Source organism: Aspergillus piperis (genome assembly GCF_003184755.1).
Source record: "Aspergillus piperis CBS 112811 unplaced genomic scaffold BO85scaffold_26, whole genome shotgun sequence".
NCBI classification, from domain to species: Eukaryota; Fungi; Ascomycota; class Eurotiomycetes; order Eurotiales; family Aspergillaceae; genus Aspergillus; species Aspergillus piperis.
This window is the reverse complement of record NW_020291616.1, coordinates 157,519-171,785: the sequence shown is the minus strand read 5'-3', so window position 1 is coordinate 171,785 and position 14,267 is coordinate 157,519. Positions and strand designations below refer to the sequence as shown.

Here is a 14,267-nt window from a genome sequence, read left to right as displayed (position 1 = left end):
TGCTCATACCACCCGTTTATCGCTGTCTTCGCTTTAACAATCGAATTTTACCTCTGCAGTACACCACACTGGCGGGTTATCGTCTCTGGCAGATGGAGGTGTCAACAGCTGCAGGCGGATAGGTTCAGGCATTGCTACATGCAGCTACCTTGGAGTACCCCGCAGTCACCATCTACCAATCTCCTAGGCCATACATCGTCTCAATCAAGAGAAACATGCATTATCCAACTTTGGTCGAATAGTGATGAATGGCGTCGATGCATGCTGTACGTTGCAATGCCCAAATGAGGTCACCCAACAGATGCGTCTGTGATAGCCAGGCTATGGCTATCGCGCATATCGTGCAAAATCGGACTGGAAGAATGTTATGGAATGGGCAGGTCGAAGAACATAAAAGGCGTCAAGAGCCAGCTGCTTTCTTAGCATCTACAACTCCATCTCTCTTCCTAATCTACAAGCTACAAGCCTCGATTCTCCGCCACCATGCCTCAGGACCTTAAGGTAGGAGAACATACATCAACATTGCTTCAGCTGCTGATGCTCATAGAACGCCCACTACTCCTATGACTACCTCCATGGGTTGAGGGAGAAGTACGAGAAGTCGGTAAGTGTTCCTCAACACCCATATTATGCTCATTTCTAACTATCACCTAGGCTCAAGACTTCTGCCGTGAGTATCTACAGAGATATGAGTCGATGGGATATTAACAGCAGCAGGCGGTATGACCTTCGAGGACGCCCTTGCCCACGTCAACTCTACCGGCCGCACAGACTTCACCCGGGAACAGTTGGAGGCCTTTGACACCAACCATGACGGCAGCATCAACTTTGCTGGTGAGTGTCCCATGTATGCCTCGAGAAACGCTGCTAACTGGTATAGAATACATGGAATTGATGCTCAACAACGACAAGGAGCTCGCGTTCCGTAATGCCAAGTTCATCGCTTAGATTGGGAGGATTGGCCGGCGCTGTATATAGGCCGCGATATAGCATGAATAAATGATTATGACAACTATATTAATGTCTTCATCGTTTGAGTCCGCTACGGCATGTGTACTGTGTAAACGCATTTCCCTCGTCGCTCTCGTCTCCTATATTAGTAATAATTCTTCCTGATGTCAACATTCAGAGTCCAGCATTCCACAACATTCATATGATGTCATGTCTCAATCCCTAACATCTTGCTGAAACAGGTACCGCTCTGTTATTTCATCGAGCAAGCAATATAGTAGGAAGGTCTCCCTTGCATGTAGTGTGATACTATTGGTGGCATCCAGTGTTGATCGTATTCAATATGACCAGTAGTCTCCACTTCAGCAGTGGGTTTGTGATAGCCAAGATATCGGCAGTAGTCCTGCAGAGCATCTACACCTCTTCATCTCACTTCACTTGTCCCTCTCTCACTACATCTTCAATTTCACAAAGTTACAGACATCATGTGGCTCTCTCTTGTGTGCAGTATTCTGCTGCCACTTGGGGTAGTCAACGCACAGTCTCAGTACCTCAATGACAAAACCAAAGGTATATCACATCGCGTCAATTCGAATTCCACTAACAGCACTAGAATTCGTCGTCAATGGGTCTGCCCTTCCTTTCGTCGATTTCGACATTGGCGAGTCCTACGCGGGCTACCTCCCCAACACGCCTTCTGGCATCTCGAGCCTATACTTCTGGTTCTTTCCATCTGCCGATCCTAATGCGTCCGATGAGGTATGTTGACCCCATTTCATTCTCTTTCGTGGCTAATAAACAGATCACCGTCTGGCTGAATGGCGGCCCAGGATGCAGCTCTCTAGCAGGCATCATGCTCGAAAATGGTCCCTTCCTCTGGCAACCTGGCACCTACCGACCCGTGCGCAACCCCTATTCCTGGAACAACCTCACCAACATTGTGTACATTGATCAGCCTGCTGGAACGGGATTCTCGCTTGGTCCATCTACGGTGGTCTCGGAATTCGATGTCGCAAGACAGTTTATGGACTTCTGGAGGCGGTTCATGAAAACGTTTGATCTGCAGAATCGAAAGATCTATCTCACCGGCGAGAGTTACGCCGGGCAGTATATTCCATATATTGCCTCGCAGATGCTGGACCAGGATGATGATAAGTATTTCTGGGTTGCTGGCATCCAGATCAATGATCCCTACATCAATGAGGTGTCAGTTTTGCAGGATGGTATGGTGCCCCTGCCACAGGCTATTATCTACTCGACTAAATTTGAATGCAGTGCCTGCTCTTGCGACCGTCAACCAGCACCGCTCCCTTTTCCCCTTCAATGACACCTTCATGAGCCAAATCACTCAGTTCTCTGATGACTGTGGCTATACTTCGTTCCTCGAAGATGCCCTTACCTTTCCACCTCTTTCCAAATTGCCATCAGTGCCCTATAATGCTAGCTGCAACACCTGGGAAACCATAATCAACGCCTCGCTAGCTCTCAACCCATGCTTCAACCGCTACCATATCCCCGACTCCTGTCCCACACCGTGGAACCCAGTCGGGGGTCCTGTCGTCGGCCAGGGTCCAACCAACTACTTTAACCGCAGCGACGTCCAGAAAGCCATCAACGCTTACCCAACAGACTATTTCGTCTGCAAGGATGGAATCTTCCCGACGGCCGACGGACTGGACACATCTCCCCCAAGCTCCCTAGGACCGCTGCCGCGCGTCATTGAACAAACTAACAACACCATCATCGCGCACGGCCTGATGGATTTTGAGCTCCTGGCGCAGGGAACCCTGATCAGTATCCAGAATATGACCTGGAACGGGAAGCAGGGGTTCGAGCGGGAGCCAGTGGAGCCGTTGTTCGTGCCGTATGGTGGACCATCGGGAGGAGGTGTGCTGGGAACGGCACATACAGAGCGTGGATTGACATTTTCGACAGTATTCAGTTCAGGACATGGTATGCCCCTTATCCCAGTATGCGATGAAGCGGGTTACTAACTGGAACAGAAATCCCAGAATATGCACCGGGAGCAGCATATCGCCAGCTAGAGTTTTTGCTAGGGAGGGTCGCGAATCTGTCAATGAGCTGATCGGGAGACAGACACCAATTAAAAGCAAAATGCATAATTGCAGGCAATAATTGAGCAGGTGCAGGTGACGGAGCAGAATGGTCGAGCTATCAGATCGGATAACTGTTCGGCAATGAGATTAGTGAAGCTAGACTAGCTCTGCTGAACTTTGCTTCTCCACCACAGCTATCGCCATTATAATCCAATCATCACTGTAATTCTACCTTGATCCCCTCATCGTAGACCCGTAATTCCGACAAACAAACAATATACGAGTCATGAACATCTTAATCACATCCAATTACGACCCCCAATTCTATATGGGATCTTAATGATCGACATCTTCGATCCGACCTCGGATCGGAAATTCCCCTCAAACTCTGAAGCCGCGCTCGCTGGGTCCACCCCGCATCTTCACAGTCAAAAATTTGAAGATTTCCCCTCAATTAATCAATTAATCCCTTCTCTATCTTCCACATTCCTTGTTCCCTCCCTTCCATACTATTTTTGCTTTCTGTATACAATGTCACCAACATCCGTACCAACCCACCAAACCGCCGCCTGCGTCGACAATCCCAGCCCGGGCGCGACCCTCACTATTCGCCATGATATTCCCGTTCCGGTGCCGGGAGCGGGGGAGGTTTTGGTCAAGTTGGAGTATACGGGATTTTGGTAGGGAGCCAGCCACGAAAATGCCCCGATTTTAGAACTGCGCTGATAGAGTTTTTGAAATGAATAGTCATTCCGATCTGCATAACATTAATGGGGACTTGGTCATGACGACGAATGTGCCGGGACATGAGGGGGTGGGGAGGGTTGTGAGAGGTGAGAATGTTGAATGGGATCATGATGTGAATTGCGGCTGATGGGGGTAGTTGGTCCTGATACTCCGATTGAGATGATGGGGAGGAGAGTTGGTGTTAAGTATATCATCCTGATCTAAAGGTCGGCGCTTTGGTGGGATGAACTAATGATGTGTCTATCTAGATGGCTGTATAAGACTTGCATGAAGTGTCCGACGTGCAAGGTGCAGTATACGAATTGTCGGAATCAGGATAATTCGGGGAGGGTGGGTTTCCTTACAGTGACTTTTAGTCATGGATGAAGCTAACGGCAGTGATGGCAGAACGTTCCTGGGACATTTCAACGTGAGATATCTGTTATCCCATATGAAGACGATACATTCAGCTTATACTGGTATAGAATACGTCGTCTCTCCCGCAAATTTCGTCTCTCTGATTCCAGAGGATCTGAATCCCGAAGCTGTCGCGCCGTTGCTATGTGGTGCGTTTCATCCTCATTCTCTCAGCAAGATAACCACTAACAGGTTCAGCCGGTCTCACTATGTACGGCGCACTCAGCAAGGTAGAAAAGCTGTATGAAAAAGGAGATTGGGTGGTTATTATGGGTGCAGGTGGTGGACTGGGCCATTTGTATGTCTTCCGTGACGATATCACGGACAATAGCTGATGGGTGTGTGTGTATAGGGGCCTTCAAATCGGCAAAGAGATGGGATACAAGATGATTGCAGTAGACAGGTAAGTTCCTCCCCATTCTTGCCAGACAGCACTAACATCTCTCAGCCCATCCAAGAAAGACCTCTGTCTCGCATCCGGTGCATCAGCCTTTTTCGACTTCAAAGATGACAACGTACATCCCCCCCTTTTCCGTCTTTACATATATACTAATGCCTAACCAGTTAATCCACAACATCCAATCTCTAACCGACGGCGTGGGCGCCCACGCCGCCCTCATCGTCGTCGGATCCGAAAAAGCCTACGAGCAAGGCGTTGCTCTTCTCCGTCCACTCGGCACACTCGTATGCGTGGGCTTCCCCCGTCCGGACTTCCATGTGCCTGTGGCACCGCACCACTGCGTGGACCATGGACTGCGGATCCTCGGTAGCGCGGTGGGCACAGAGACAGAAATGCAGGCATTGTTGGAAATGGCGAGAGCAGGGAAGGTATCGACGCATTACGAGGTGTTCGATCTCGAGCAGATTAATGATGTCGTGGCGAAGATGAGACGGTATGCGGTCAGTGGGAGGGCAGTGTTGCGGATTCCGGGAGCAGCAGCTGCGAGAATATAACTGTACAGTAGATGATAGATGTACTCGATAGCACAACATATAGTATATACCAAATCTTATTCCAGCTAAGTACAACATAACTAATCAATAGTATCAACTAACCAAACAACACCTGACCCAGGATACTCAGTATCTCCACTCATCTCACCCCAATTCACTCACTCACTTAAAGCCCTCCAAAAAACGACGCCAGCCCACCCGCCGCCGACGAGCTACTCGCCGCATCCGAGCTAGAACTAGAAGTAGTACTAGTACTCGTCGACGACTGAACCTTCTCGGCCAAAAAGCTCGCCGCATCACCCGCATCCATCCCATACGTCAAATGCATAGCAGTAACAATCAACGTATCATCACAGACGAGATCACCCACAGCACAATAAACCTTGACATCATCCTTGGGGTAGTTCGGGATCTGTCCATGGTCTTGCACGTTTCTCGTGAACCCGAAGAGCACCACACCCTTGATTTGATCTCTCACTGTCGAGCTGACTTCTTGGACGGCGTTGTCGATTACGGCGCTTCCTTGACTATACCCATCCCCGAAGGGGATTATATTAGCATTTTGCCGCAGGCAGCAATCATATTGGTATATTGGGGAAGGAATACCTATAACCACCCGCGACAATCTTCGTATTAGGACACTTCGAATTCGCCTCCTCGAACATCTGCTTCGCGGCAGAGATACTCCCCGGATCAGTGTTCTGGGGCAGCGCATTCTGCACCAGTCCGGCGCTGTATTGTCCGCCGACACCCTGACAGGCGACTTTGTCGGATCCGAGTTTGGATTTCAGGCTGTCGCAGAGGGGAGGGCCGATTATGGTGCCCTATATATCCCATTATTATTATATTAGCCTAGCCCTCTCCTATTTCTTTCTTTCCTTCTTTATTGTCATCGGAGGTAAGTAGCATTTCCTCCGGAATTGGGATATGGGGTAGGTAGGTGGCATACCATATTCCCCAACTCAGTCGAACCCCTTGCAAAAATCAACGTCACATCCTTGCAGCTGCCCTGCTCGAGTTCGTTGGCTGTAGAGCCCGTGCCGAATTGGCGTGCGTAGAGGGATCCAGGGTCGGATGCTAGTGGGGTGGAGATGGCCAGGGTGGCTAGGGAGGCGGTAAGGAGGAGGGATTTGAGGGGGGCCATTGTTATTCTTTTTTTGTTTTGTTTTGAGAAGAAAGAGGAAGAATAATTAATGTGTGCTGCGCTGCAGACTTGGTGATTGGAAATTAGGGTAGTAAGTGGTAAAGAAGGCGTGAGAATGAAAGAGTGGACTGAGTTTGAGTCTGTCTGGGTGTGTGTGTGTGTATGTCTGGGGGATCTACTACATACTTATATACAGCTAACCATTCTATGGATCAATTACTACACTTACTACTAGTAAGTTCTACTAAGTGAAAATAAGAAGATTCCGAGGTTAGTCTCTCTCCCTCCAGAATACTCCGTATACCTCGTGCTGGGCAAGACAAGACAGGGCAAGCAGGGTCCGACGCAAAAATGAGTCGAAATGAAACAGAACTAACTACCTAACTAGACTAGTAGATAGACCCTTTCTACACAGTTAGTCCACTATCCAACGAACTAGCAAGTATACCCCGGGCTCAACAGTGGGAAAACTGTTTCAGGGGATCGGCCGCTTTTCTACGCTGGGAATAGTCCCCCGGAAAACCAGGGTTCATAGGCATCCCAGTTAGGGTTCCTCCGGAGTTCATCCGACGTCCGTCCGTTCATCCAACTAGATATCCAATCCAATCCAGGGACCACGGAAGGGTCCTGTTACAGGTTGGGTGGTTGGTTTGCCTTGGGCAGGTATGTGGGTGATTTAATTAACCTGTAGCGGGTGGCTTTTCCACTGTAAACTCAAATTCCATCTTAAGTTCTTAACCCTCGTATTCTTGTTGATGGTATAGGCATCCACGTTTACGATCATCAACACAACCGTTGTTTTGGTTTAGTTGGGTGGAAAAGCTTGTCGGTTTGAACTGGTTTTTGGGTCGAGTGTGTCTTTGCCGAGGTTGGATGGGGGGATCGTCAGGGACGGAATTGACTGATTGAATTTGACTGAGTACTATGTGTGTTATCTAGAAAAAGTTCTTCTGGAATGCCGTCTTTTTCTTCCGAAAGGATGATCAAAATTGGGTTCCGGGTGGAGAGGGTCTTCATCACTAGGATTAACAGTCCATCAATCAATTAGAATCATGATCAGGATCACGTCGAATGTCTACAAAACTAGGTTGATTGAAACATGCCGTGTCTATGGTCTTCTCAATTTGTGATCTTGTGCTATCCACTACACATTAATTATCTTCTAGTCCTGCCTTTATCCGGATAACCCGGAAGGTCCTCAACGTGCCGTGTGCATTTTCAACGGTCTCTGACACCATCCGTGTCAGGGTTCAGTCCCCGCCGTCCACATGCTTGGTCAATGTCTCAATGAAAGACTCGCCCCATTTCGCACTAGTGTTTGTCTCGATAAAGTGTCGCAACGTTTCATATCGACTCTTGCGATCCTCGTCATTCATCGTGACCGCTTGATGAATTGCATCAACCATCTCTGACATATTCGCCGGATGGAAAGTAATACATCCCTCCTTCATGAAAGACGCCGCGCCGGCAAACTCGGATAGCAGGAGCACTCCATGTCGCTGCGCCTGGCACGCAACGTACTCGAACGAAACCAGGTTCATCCCATCCCGCGTCGAGGTCAGTAAGCAGGCATCGGCAACCGAGTACAAGGCCGTCAGTTCGCTGAAGTTGACGGACCGGTGCATGTAGATCAGTGGACAGCCATCGGCGGTAGCTAGACTCATCAGCATCATGGACCAACATCAAAGCATAGGTCACTTACAGTGCTTGCCATTGATCCTCCCAGCCATCGTACTCAACTCCGTCTCTAGATCCTGATATTCCTTCACATCCTCCCGACTAGGCACCGCCACCTGAATAAGCACCACCTTATTGCTCAACTCCGGATACTGATCCAAGAAAGCATCATAGCCTTTCAACTTCTGGTCAAGTCCCTTGATATAATCCAGCCGATCCACCCCAACAATAACCTTCATCCCCGAATACCTGCGCTGCAACTCCCTTATGCGATTCTGCACTTCCTCATTCTGCAGCGCATCCGTAAACTTCTGCGGATCGATGCCGACGATGAACTTCTCCGCAACCACCTCATGCCCCTCATACTCCAACGTCCCTGACTCTTTTACCTTCGCATCAGCCCTAATACATTTTGTCAGCACACCCCCATACCCTAAGAGGAACACAACCTACAGAGTCTCCGCGCAAAGCACAAAATTCCTCTTATACTCATCCGTATGAAATCCAATCACATCACTCGCCAGCAACCCCCTCAACAACTCCTTCTGCACCGGCAGACCCCGCCAAAAGTCTCCCGCTGGGAACGGCGTATGCAGCGAGAACCCAATCGCGCAATTCTTCCCCGCCAGACGATCCCTCAACAGCCGCGGCAGCAGCATAAGATGGTAATCGTGCACCCAAATCAACGACCCCGGCTTAGCTGCCTCGGCGATCGTATCGGCAAAGATCTCGTTCACGCGTTGGTAAGCTTCCCAGGGACCGTCTTCGAAGTTAATGCCGGATTGGTAGTGCAGGATAGGCCAAAGGATGGCATCTAAACCAGAGAAAGAAATATTAGCATACTCTTCTTATCATCTTAGGCGGTATAAAAAAAGCTGGGTAATATCGCACTCGAAAAGTTATTATAGTGATTATTCGCCAACTCATTATCCAAGAAAATCGGCACAGCGTTATGCTCATCCAAGCTCTGGCGGATTTGTCCCTGTTCCTTTTCATCGGTCACGTCGATACCTGGCCATCCGAACCAGCTGAAGGTAGTCGTTTTAGTCAATCCTGATAGGGATGTGACGAGACCTCCACTGGAAAGGGAGGATTCGTATCCCCCGTCGACCTTTTTCAGCGACAGAGGGAGACGGTTCGAAACGACGATGAGGTTGCGCTTTGTCATATTGGGCTGATTCGTAACAAATCAACGCGATCATTGGGGAAAAAATTCACTTGCAATGTTTCGAGCTGCATGTTGCGCTGAGCAGGGCGCGATGGGGTTTGTATAATAATATCTCTCCGACGGAATAGCAATACGTCAGCATGAGGGCACGACTCAAGGCCCGCACGGGTGGCAGAGGGGCACTCAAAGAGTCAAATGAATGCCTTATTTCAACCCCCTGGAGGGGCACCCTGTATATTTCATGTCTGGACCGTGGGCTGATCTCCGCTACTAATGCAACGATGTTGCGATCTTGCCTGGTTATGTTGGATGTGTCAAGCTGGGCCGACGCGGTGGCTGGTGATCATCCAGTCGTGGCCGACGTCATTGTTGGTCATCTGACCCTATAGAAACATAGTATAGTAAAATGGGCATTACGGCCAGTAGGTGACAGCATGGTCAATGTTATTACGTATATACACGAACAGTAAAAATCCAATCAACTCCAGTCCAGTCTTTTCGTCCGCCCAATGCAGTGCCTGTGCAACTCCGTCTCCCGCTGATGCCACAAAGTGTAGAAGATGCCTACCTCATCCGCTTGGATGGACTCGGCGTACGCATACGAGATTCCCGCTCGCGGGTCCGCTCAGACACAAAGTCTTTGGTTGTGGCCTGCTCCAGCATGAGCGGCGCGTCCGGCTTCTCGAACCCAGTAGCCCCCTGATTCGGCGCTCCCATGTATCCAATGGAGTTATGTTGGTAGGGGTATTGAGGCGGCGCAAGCGACGGGTGATGCTGTGCGGACGACTGTCGAGAATAGCTAGGGGGCGCAGAGTAATCGTGTTGGTTGAGACGGTTCCTGAAAGAACGGAAGGACCAGTTGCTGACAACGGTGACGGTCGAAATCGTAGCAAGGAAAAACATCTACAATATTAGCCGATAACTTGCTTTGGGGAGGGTAAACCTACAATCGCCTTCCAGCTGATAGGGTCGATAAAGCTGTTGATGATTACTGCCATCGTATGCGCCGACACCTTAGCCCGCCCGACCTTGGCCGGATCCCGGTTCATGCATCGCTCCCAGTTTTCACACACGCTTTCCAAGGCCGGCAGTCTATCCCCTCCTGCGCATCGATTGTCGACGTAACTCTTCGCGCATGCCGCCATTTCAGCCAGGATCGTATCTGACACCTCCTCGGCCGCCTGCTCGAATTCTGCCCGGATCGCTGACACAAACCCAAAGACCACATATACCGCAAGCGAGAACAACGACAGGTTCACCACCAACTGCGCCCACCAAGAAAGAATGCTAGGGACATTCGGATGTGCTTCCAGGAGGGCAAAGAAATCTGAGAATGAAGTCAGACGTGATCCCGTTTGAGTCGTCTCCGGCTGGCCTGGTCCCGGCTTCTGTCTTTGCTTGGTTGGCTTGAGCTCACTGCTGCTTGGTCGGTCACTCTCATCGTCACTGTCCCTTCGTAGTTGTAGATCCAGCGCCTTGTCCCTCCGCCGTCTCTTCTGCACCCGTCGTGCCAACGCGTTGGAGTAGTGGCTCACGCGGGGTATCTCGCCGCGCCCCGGGCTCGGCGCAAACCGTCCGTACATGCTAAACAGCGAGTTCCGATGGGCTTTTGGTTGCTCGGGGGTATCTTCGTTGTCGGCATGTTCGGGGGAAGACATGTTCTCAGCGCCGGACGAGAAGTCGACATCGAATTTGCGAGGCGTCATAAATGCCGACTGATTGAAGAACGGCTTCGGAGTCGCGGGGGGTTGCTGCGTCTTGGTCTGGGAGAAGAGGAAGGGCTGGGAGTTGGGCTCTCGCAGAGCGGGCATCGTTTTCTTTTCGGGAGAATCGAAAATGCTATGAGGGCCTGTGGAGGAGCTTGTTAGGCGCCAATAAACAAATGTTTGTCTCCAAGAGAGCTGCATCCAAGACCCACGTTTCTTCTGATTGTCATGCTGCATGCTGAGCTGGTAAAAGGGCGAGGTCACATCTCCGGGGGCCCTTGTCTGCCATTCAAAGTCCATCGGACTCTCCGCCGTTCGTTTATCCATCTTTGAGGATAGGGACGACGAAGTGAATGAAGAATGAAGATGGTTGGTGGAGATGAAGTGGTTGTGACGACAATGAAGGGTGATGAGAAGGAAGATCGGAGATGCGGACTTTTCCGATTCCTGTCTTTTTTTGTTTTGGTAAACAATCCAGACTCGCCGCCGAGCAACGACTGGAGTCCCATATGCCACCCGTGGCAGTCGCAGTGATATACACGATCTTCCTTTTGTTTTATAGCTAGTTTATTTAAAGTGGGCTTAATGTAATGAAGTTGATATCCAAGTGTTATTAAATTGCATGCGGCTGCAGACAGTACTGGACTGTGACGTGCAGCAATCGCCCAGATGCACCTCACGGTCGCAGTTGTCCTATTAATAGCCTGACAGTCAGTAATTATGATCGCCAATCGAGTGAATGGCTGGCTACTTCCATTCGAACAGCACAATTAAGGGACTAATCCAATTAGCACAATGGCATGGCATTTGCGGGGGGCCATCACCCCGGACTCCCGTTGCGACTCGTCGGTCGCGCCCGCTTAACCTTTTATTCCCCACCAGACTCCCCTCATCCTTTGAGAAGGGTTCACTAAATGTCGTTTCTGTCATGATAAACATGATTCCATTGCTGGGATAGTATATTCGGTCTAAGCAATACTACAGTGGGGATCATTAATGAACGCTGAGAAACAGAAAGAGGACAAGCAACCCCGGACTTCCTCCGCGTGTCGATCACAACAGAACGAGTGACTGGAAGCAGGCGCGAAGTGATGTACAACATGCAGAAATGTCAAAATGAATCAGTGATCAGTCTGTGTCCAACGCCAGAATCAAGGACTGTGGATAGGGATATCGACGCCAAAAGCACAAATGAGAAGAGGAAGCAACAGACGTGTCATAGCTTGATCCGATCGACCAGCTCAAAGTCATCGTCGTCAGCCATGTAGCCCAGGGCAGTCTCACCCTCATAAGAGATCATCTCGTACTCCTTGACAATCCGCTCTGTCTCCTTCGTCTCGAACTTCTCGACAGCCTTGCTCACAGCATCAGAGAGTATAGTCTGGCCCGCCACATCATAGTCACGCAGCGTATCCTTCCCCTCAGCGTCATCGATAATCTTCTCCGCCGCGGCAGGCTCATCGATATCATCGCTGGAAGAATCCGACGTTCCACTGTCGAGAGCCTCACGGACGTCAGCGCGCAGGGCGATCTTGGCGTCGCTGAGATGATGGTTGGTTTCAGCCTTTCGCTGGAACCGCATCTGGCGTGTCAAGCTAGCGGCTGTCAGCGACATTTCTATTTGTCAGGCACGGAAACATACGTTGTGTAATGAGTCGCTGGCAACCTCGGCCTAGCCTTGTGCAAGACATGGGAGTGGACAGCTTGGCTATAACGAGGCAGGGTAGAACGGCTGCCGTACGCCCACTTGGCCTTGTGGTCGTGAGCCCTTTTGGCCTCAACGCCAGCACGACGGATATCAAGCAAGGTGTCAGACATGACTGGGAGGATGGTTGGGTGTCGACGGATGCGGGAGAAGATAGTCTCAGATATATACACGGAATAGGTAAACCACACTCGGGGTGATGGGTGGCGCTTGCCTCTGTTATTGAGGGATGTCTGGAACAGGGGGAATATAAAGCCAGGAAATTGAGGCGAGAGCGGTGGACAAAAGACTGAATACTAAGGCAGACCCGCGAACCAAAAATCTCCGATAAACAATAAACAAGAGAGGTTACAGGGCGTCTTTGGTCTGAGTCATGAAGAGGCCCCGGCTGGGCTTCCAGTCATCGACGACCCGAGGATGTCGAGCGGCAAATGCACACAGTAGACTCTCACAAAGATGGGGAATGAGTAATAAAGTGATCCGACAAGGAGACCCTTCTCTGGACAAGTCGAGAAGAGGACAGGAAAGAGGCAACAAAGTGACACCTTGGGGGTGAGCTCGTCATCCAGGGGAAGATATAACTATCTCCAACCGCACGCGCTCCGAGGGGGGAAGACTAAATAGGCAGCACGGGGTCCGCGCGAGGCGATGCTGATTATGGCAGGTCATCTGTTGGAAATCATCTATCGTCATCGTAGCCTGTAGCCTGTAACCTACTAGCTATTAACTAATCCAAGGAAAAAAGACTATCTCTACTATCGGAGGGGGTGGGAAATCAGCTATCAATCCGGCGCGGCAGTTACTAGACTATTCCCCCCTGGATTGTTATCGTTGCTGCTGCTGCTGCTGCTGCTGCCGATCCCCCGAGCGCCACTTCTCGACCCACGGTTTAGCGCCCCCTCAGTCTGCTTCTCACTAAGTAGTTCAGTCGATTCCCGAGGTTAAACGCGCAAATACCAGAATTCCAGTCTCCGGGAAAGTTGGAACTTGCCGGTGGTTCTTTCTTCCAAGGCTGAATGGGAAAGGAGGATCCCTCCAACAATAGGGCCAACTGCATGAGATGTGATCCACTGCCTCAGGCACGTTGTGGTCGATCTGGAACGTCACTTGTCAAGGATGGCACGGTAATTGATTGCCATGCTGAATGGATCGGTTCCTCTGGATCGGAGTCTCTGTCTGGGACAAGGAAAATGCCGCCGTAAATCAAACCCTGCATCTGCCAATCGCCTCTGCTCGTGATTACCCGTGACATTTCCTGTTATCGGGGGGCTTGTCCTGCTGAGCGGGTGATCCCATGCTCCGAAGCCATCTGCGATCTGACCGTAGTTAGTGTGGGCAGCTGACTTGATGGCTGCGCCAGTCACTTGCGATGGATGTAATGTGATGTATGCAGCTTAGTTAATAAGATTGTGACATCAGCTGGAATGTTGTTTGCTGGATGTACAAAGGAAATACTTCCTGTTCGGTAGTTGGCTTGGCTCGTATTGCTGAACATCCTAATGATTATTGTGCATTGTGTTAGGTAATTATCTCCTTTGTGTCAGTATTCAACTTCCATTAACGCCATGTATAATACTGGCAACTGTCTACTGGTAATAATGCACATACAAGGCTATGTCCCTCTACAGAGTACCTAGTAGATGTCGTAATACCATCCCTGCTAAGACATACGTACTAATATGAGACACAGCCTCGAGATCTAGGTTGCAATACCCCACTCTCAGCCTGGCAGGAACAAGTTGAGTCATAGCCTGGCGTCTAG

The 14,267-nt window shown here is 50.1% G+C and overlaps 7 protein-coding genes across 7 annotated transcripts; 3 read left to right on the top strand and 4 right to left on the bottom strand.

Annotated features, from left to right (window-relative positions):
• The first annotated feature begins 653 nt into the window (after positions 1-653).
• On the top strand, positions 654-990 carry BO85DRAFT_453458 (uncharacterized protein). The gene is made up of 3 exons (XM_025661057.1): positions 654-670; positions 718-834; positions 881-990. Exons 2-3 carry the CDS (start codon positions 723-725, stop codon positions 946-948), a joined length of 180 nt encoding a protein of 59 aa, XP_025510986.1. The 5' UTR covers positions 654-670; positions 718-722; the 3' UTR covers positions 949-990.
• Positions 991-1,160: 170 nt separating this feature from the next.
• Positions 1,161-3,243, top strand: BO85DRAFT_164167 (serine-type carboxypeptidase F). The gene is made up of 5 exons (XM_025654254.1): positions 1,161-1,521; positions 1,565-1,710; positions 1,754-2,174; positions 2,227-2,904; positions 2,955-3,243. The coding sequence occupies exons 1-5, from the start codon at positions 1,437-1,439 to the stop codon at positions 3,035-3,037; spliced, it is 1,413 nt and encodes a 470-aa protein (XP_025510985.1). The 5' UTR covers positions 1,161-1,436; the 3' UTR covers positions 3,038-3,243.
• Positions 3,244-3,539: 296 nt separating this feature from the next.
• BO85DRAFT_492459 (zinc-dependent alcohol dehydrogenase) lies at positions 3,540-5,105 on the top strand (the record flags this gene model as incomplete). Its single annotated transcript, XM_025663777.1, has 10 exons — positions 3,540-3,688; positions 3,756-3,841; positions 3,892-3,940; positions 4,004-4,085; positions 4,143-4,164; positions 4,220-4,300; positions 4,350-4,449; positions 4,504-4,554; positions 4,600-4,666; positions 4,716-5,105. 10 exons carry the CDS (start codon positions 3,540-3,542, stop codon positions 5,103-5,105), a joined length of 1,077 nt encoding a protein of 358 aa, XP_025510984.1.
• A 39-nt stretch (positions 5,106-5,144) lies between these two features.
• Positions 5,145-6,388, bottom strand: BO85DRAFT_523893 (cutinase family protein). The gene is made up of 3 exons (XM_025665385.1): positions 6,055-6,388; positions 5,712-5,929; positions 5,145-5,632 (listed from the first exon to the last, which is right to left on the bottom strand). The coding sequence occupies exons 1-3, from the start codon at positions 6,247-6,249 to the stop codon at positions 5,272-5,274; spliced, it is 774 nt and encodes a 257-aa protein (XP_025510983.1). The 5' UTR covers positions 6,250-6,388; the 3' UTR covers positions 5,145-5,271.
• A 1,111-nt stretch (positions 6,389-7,499) lies between these two features.
• On the bottom strand, positions 7,500-9,381 carry BO85DRAFT_481391 (trehalose-6-phosphate synthase; the record flags this gene model as incomplete). The annotated part of the gene is made up of 4 exons (XM_025663057.1): positions 8,818-9,381; positions 8,380-8,740; positions 7,952-8,328; positions 7,500-7,903 (listed from the first exon to the last, which is right to left on the bottom strand). Exons 1-4 carry the CDS (start codon positions 9,092-9,094, stop codon positions 7,500-7,502), a joined length of 1,419 nt encoding a protein of 472 aa, XP_025510982.1. The 5' UTR covers positions 9,095-9,381.
• A 110-nt stretch (positions 9,382-9,491) lies between these two features.
• BO85DRAFT_453451 (putative nuclear envelope protein Brr6) lies at positions 9,492-11,406 on the bottom strand. The gene is made up of 3 exons (XM_025661056.1): positions 11,013-11,406; positions 10,042-10,943; positions 9,492-9,997 (listed from the first exon to the last, which is right to left on the bottom strand). The coding sequence occupies exons 1-3, from the start codon at positions 11,125-11,127 to the stop codon at positions 9,659-9,661; spliced, it is 1,356 nt and encodes a 451-aa protein (XP_025510981.1). The 5' UTR covers positions 11,128-11,406; the 3' UTR covers positions 9,492-9,658.
• Positions 11,407-11,887: 481 nt separating this feature from the next.
• Positions 11,888-13,113, bottom strand: BO85DRAFT_164115 (uncharacterized protein). The gene is made up of 2 exons (XM_025654253.1): positions 12,443-13,113; positions 11,888-12,395 (listed from the first exon to the last, which is right to left on the bottom strand). Exons 1-2 carry the CDS (start codon positions 12,616-12,618, stop codon positions 12,017-12,019), a joined length of 555 nt encoding a protein of 184 aa, XP_025510980.1. The 5' UTR covers positions 12,619-13,113; the 3' UTR covers positions 11,888-12,016.
• Positions 13,114-14,267: the final 1,154 nt, after the last annotated feature.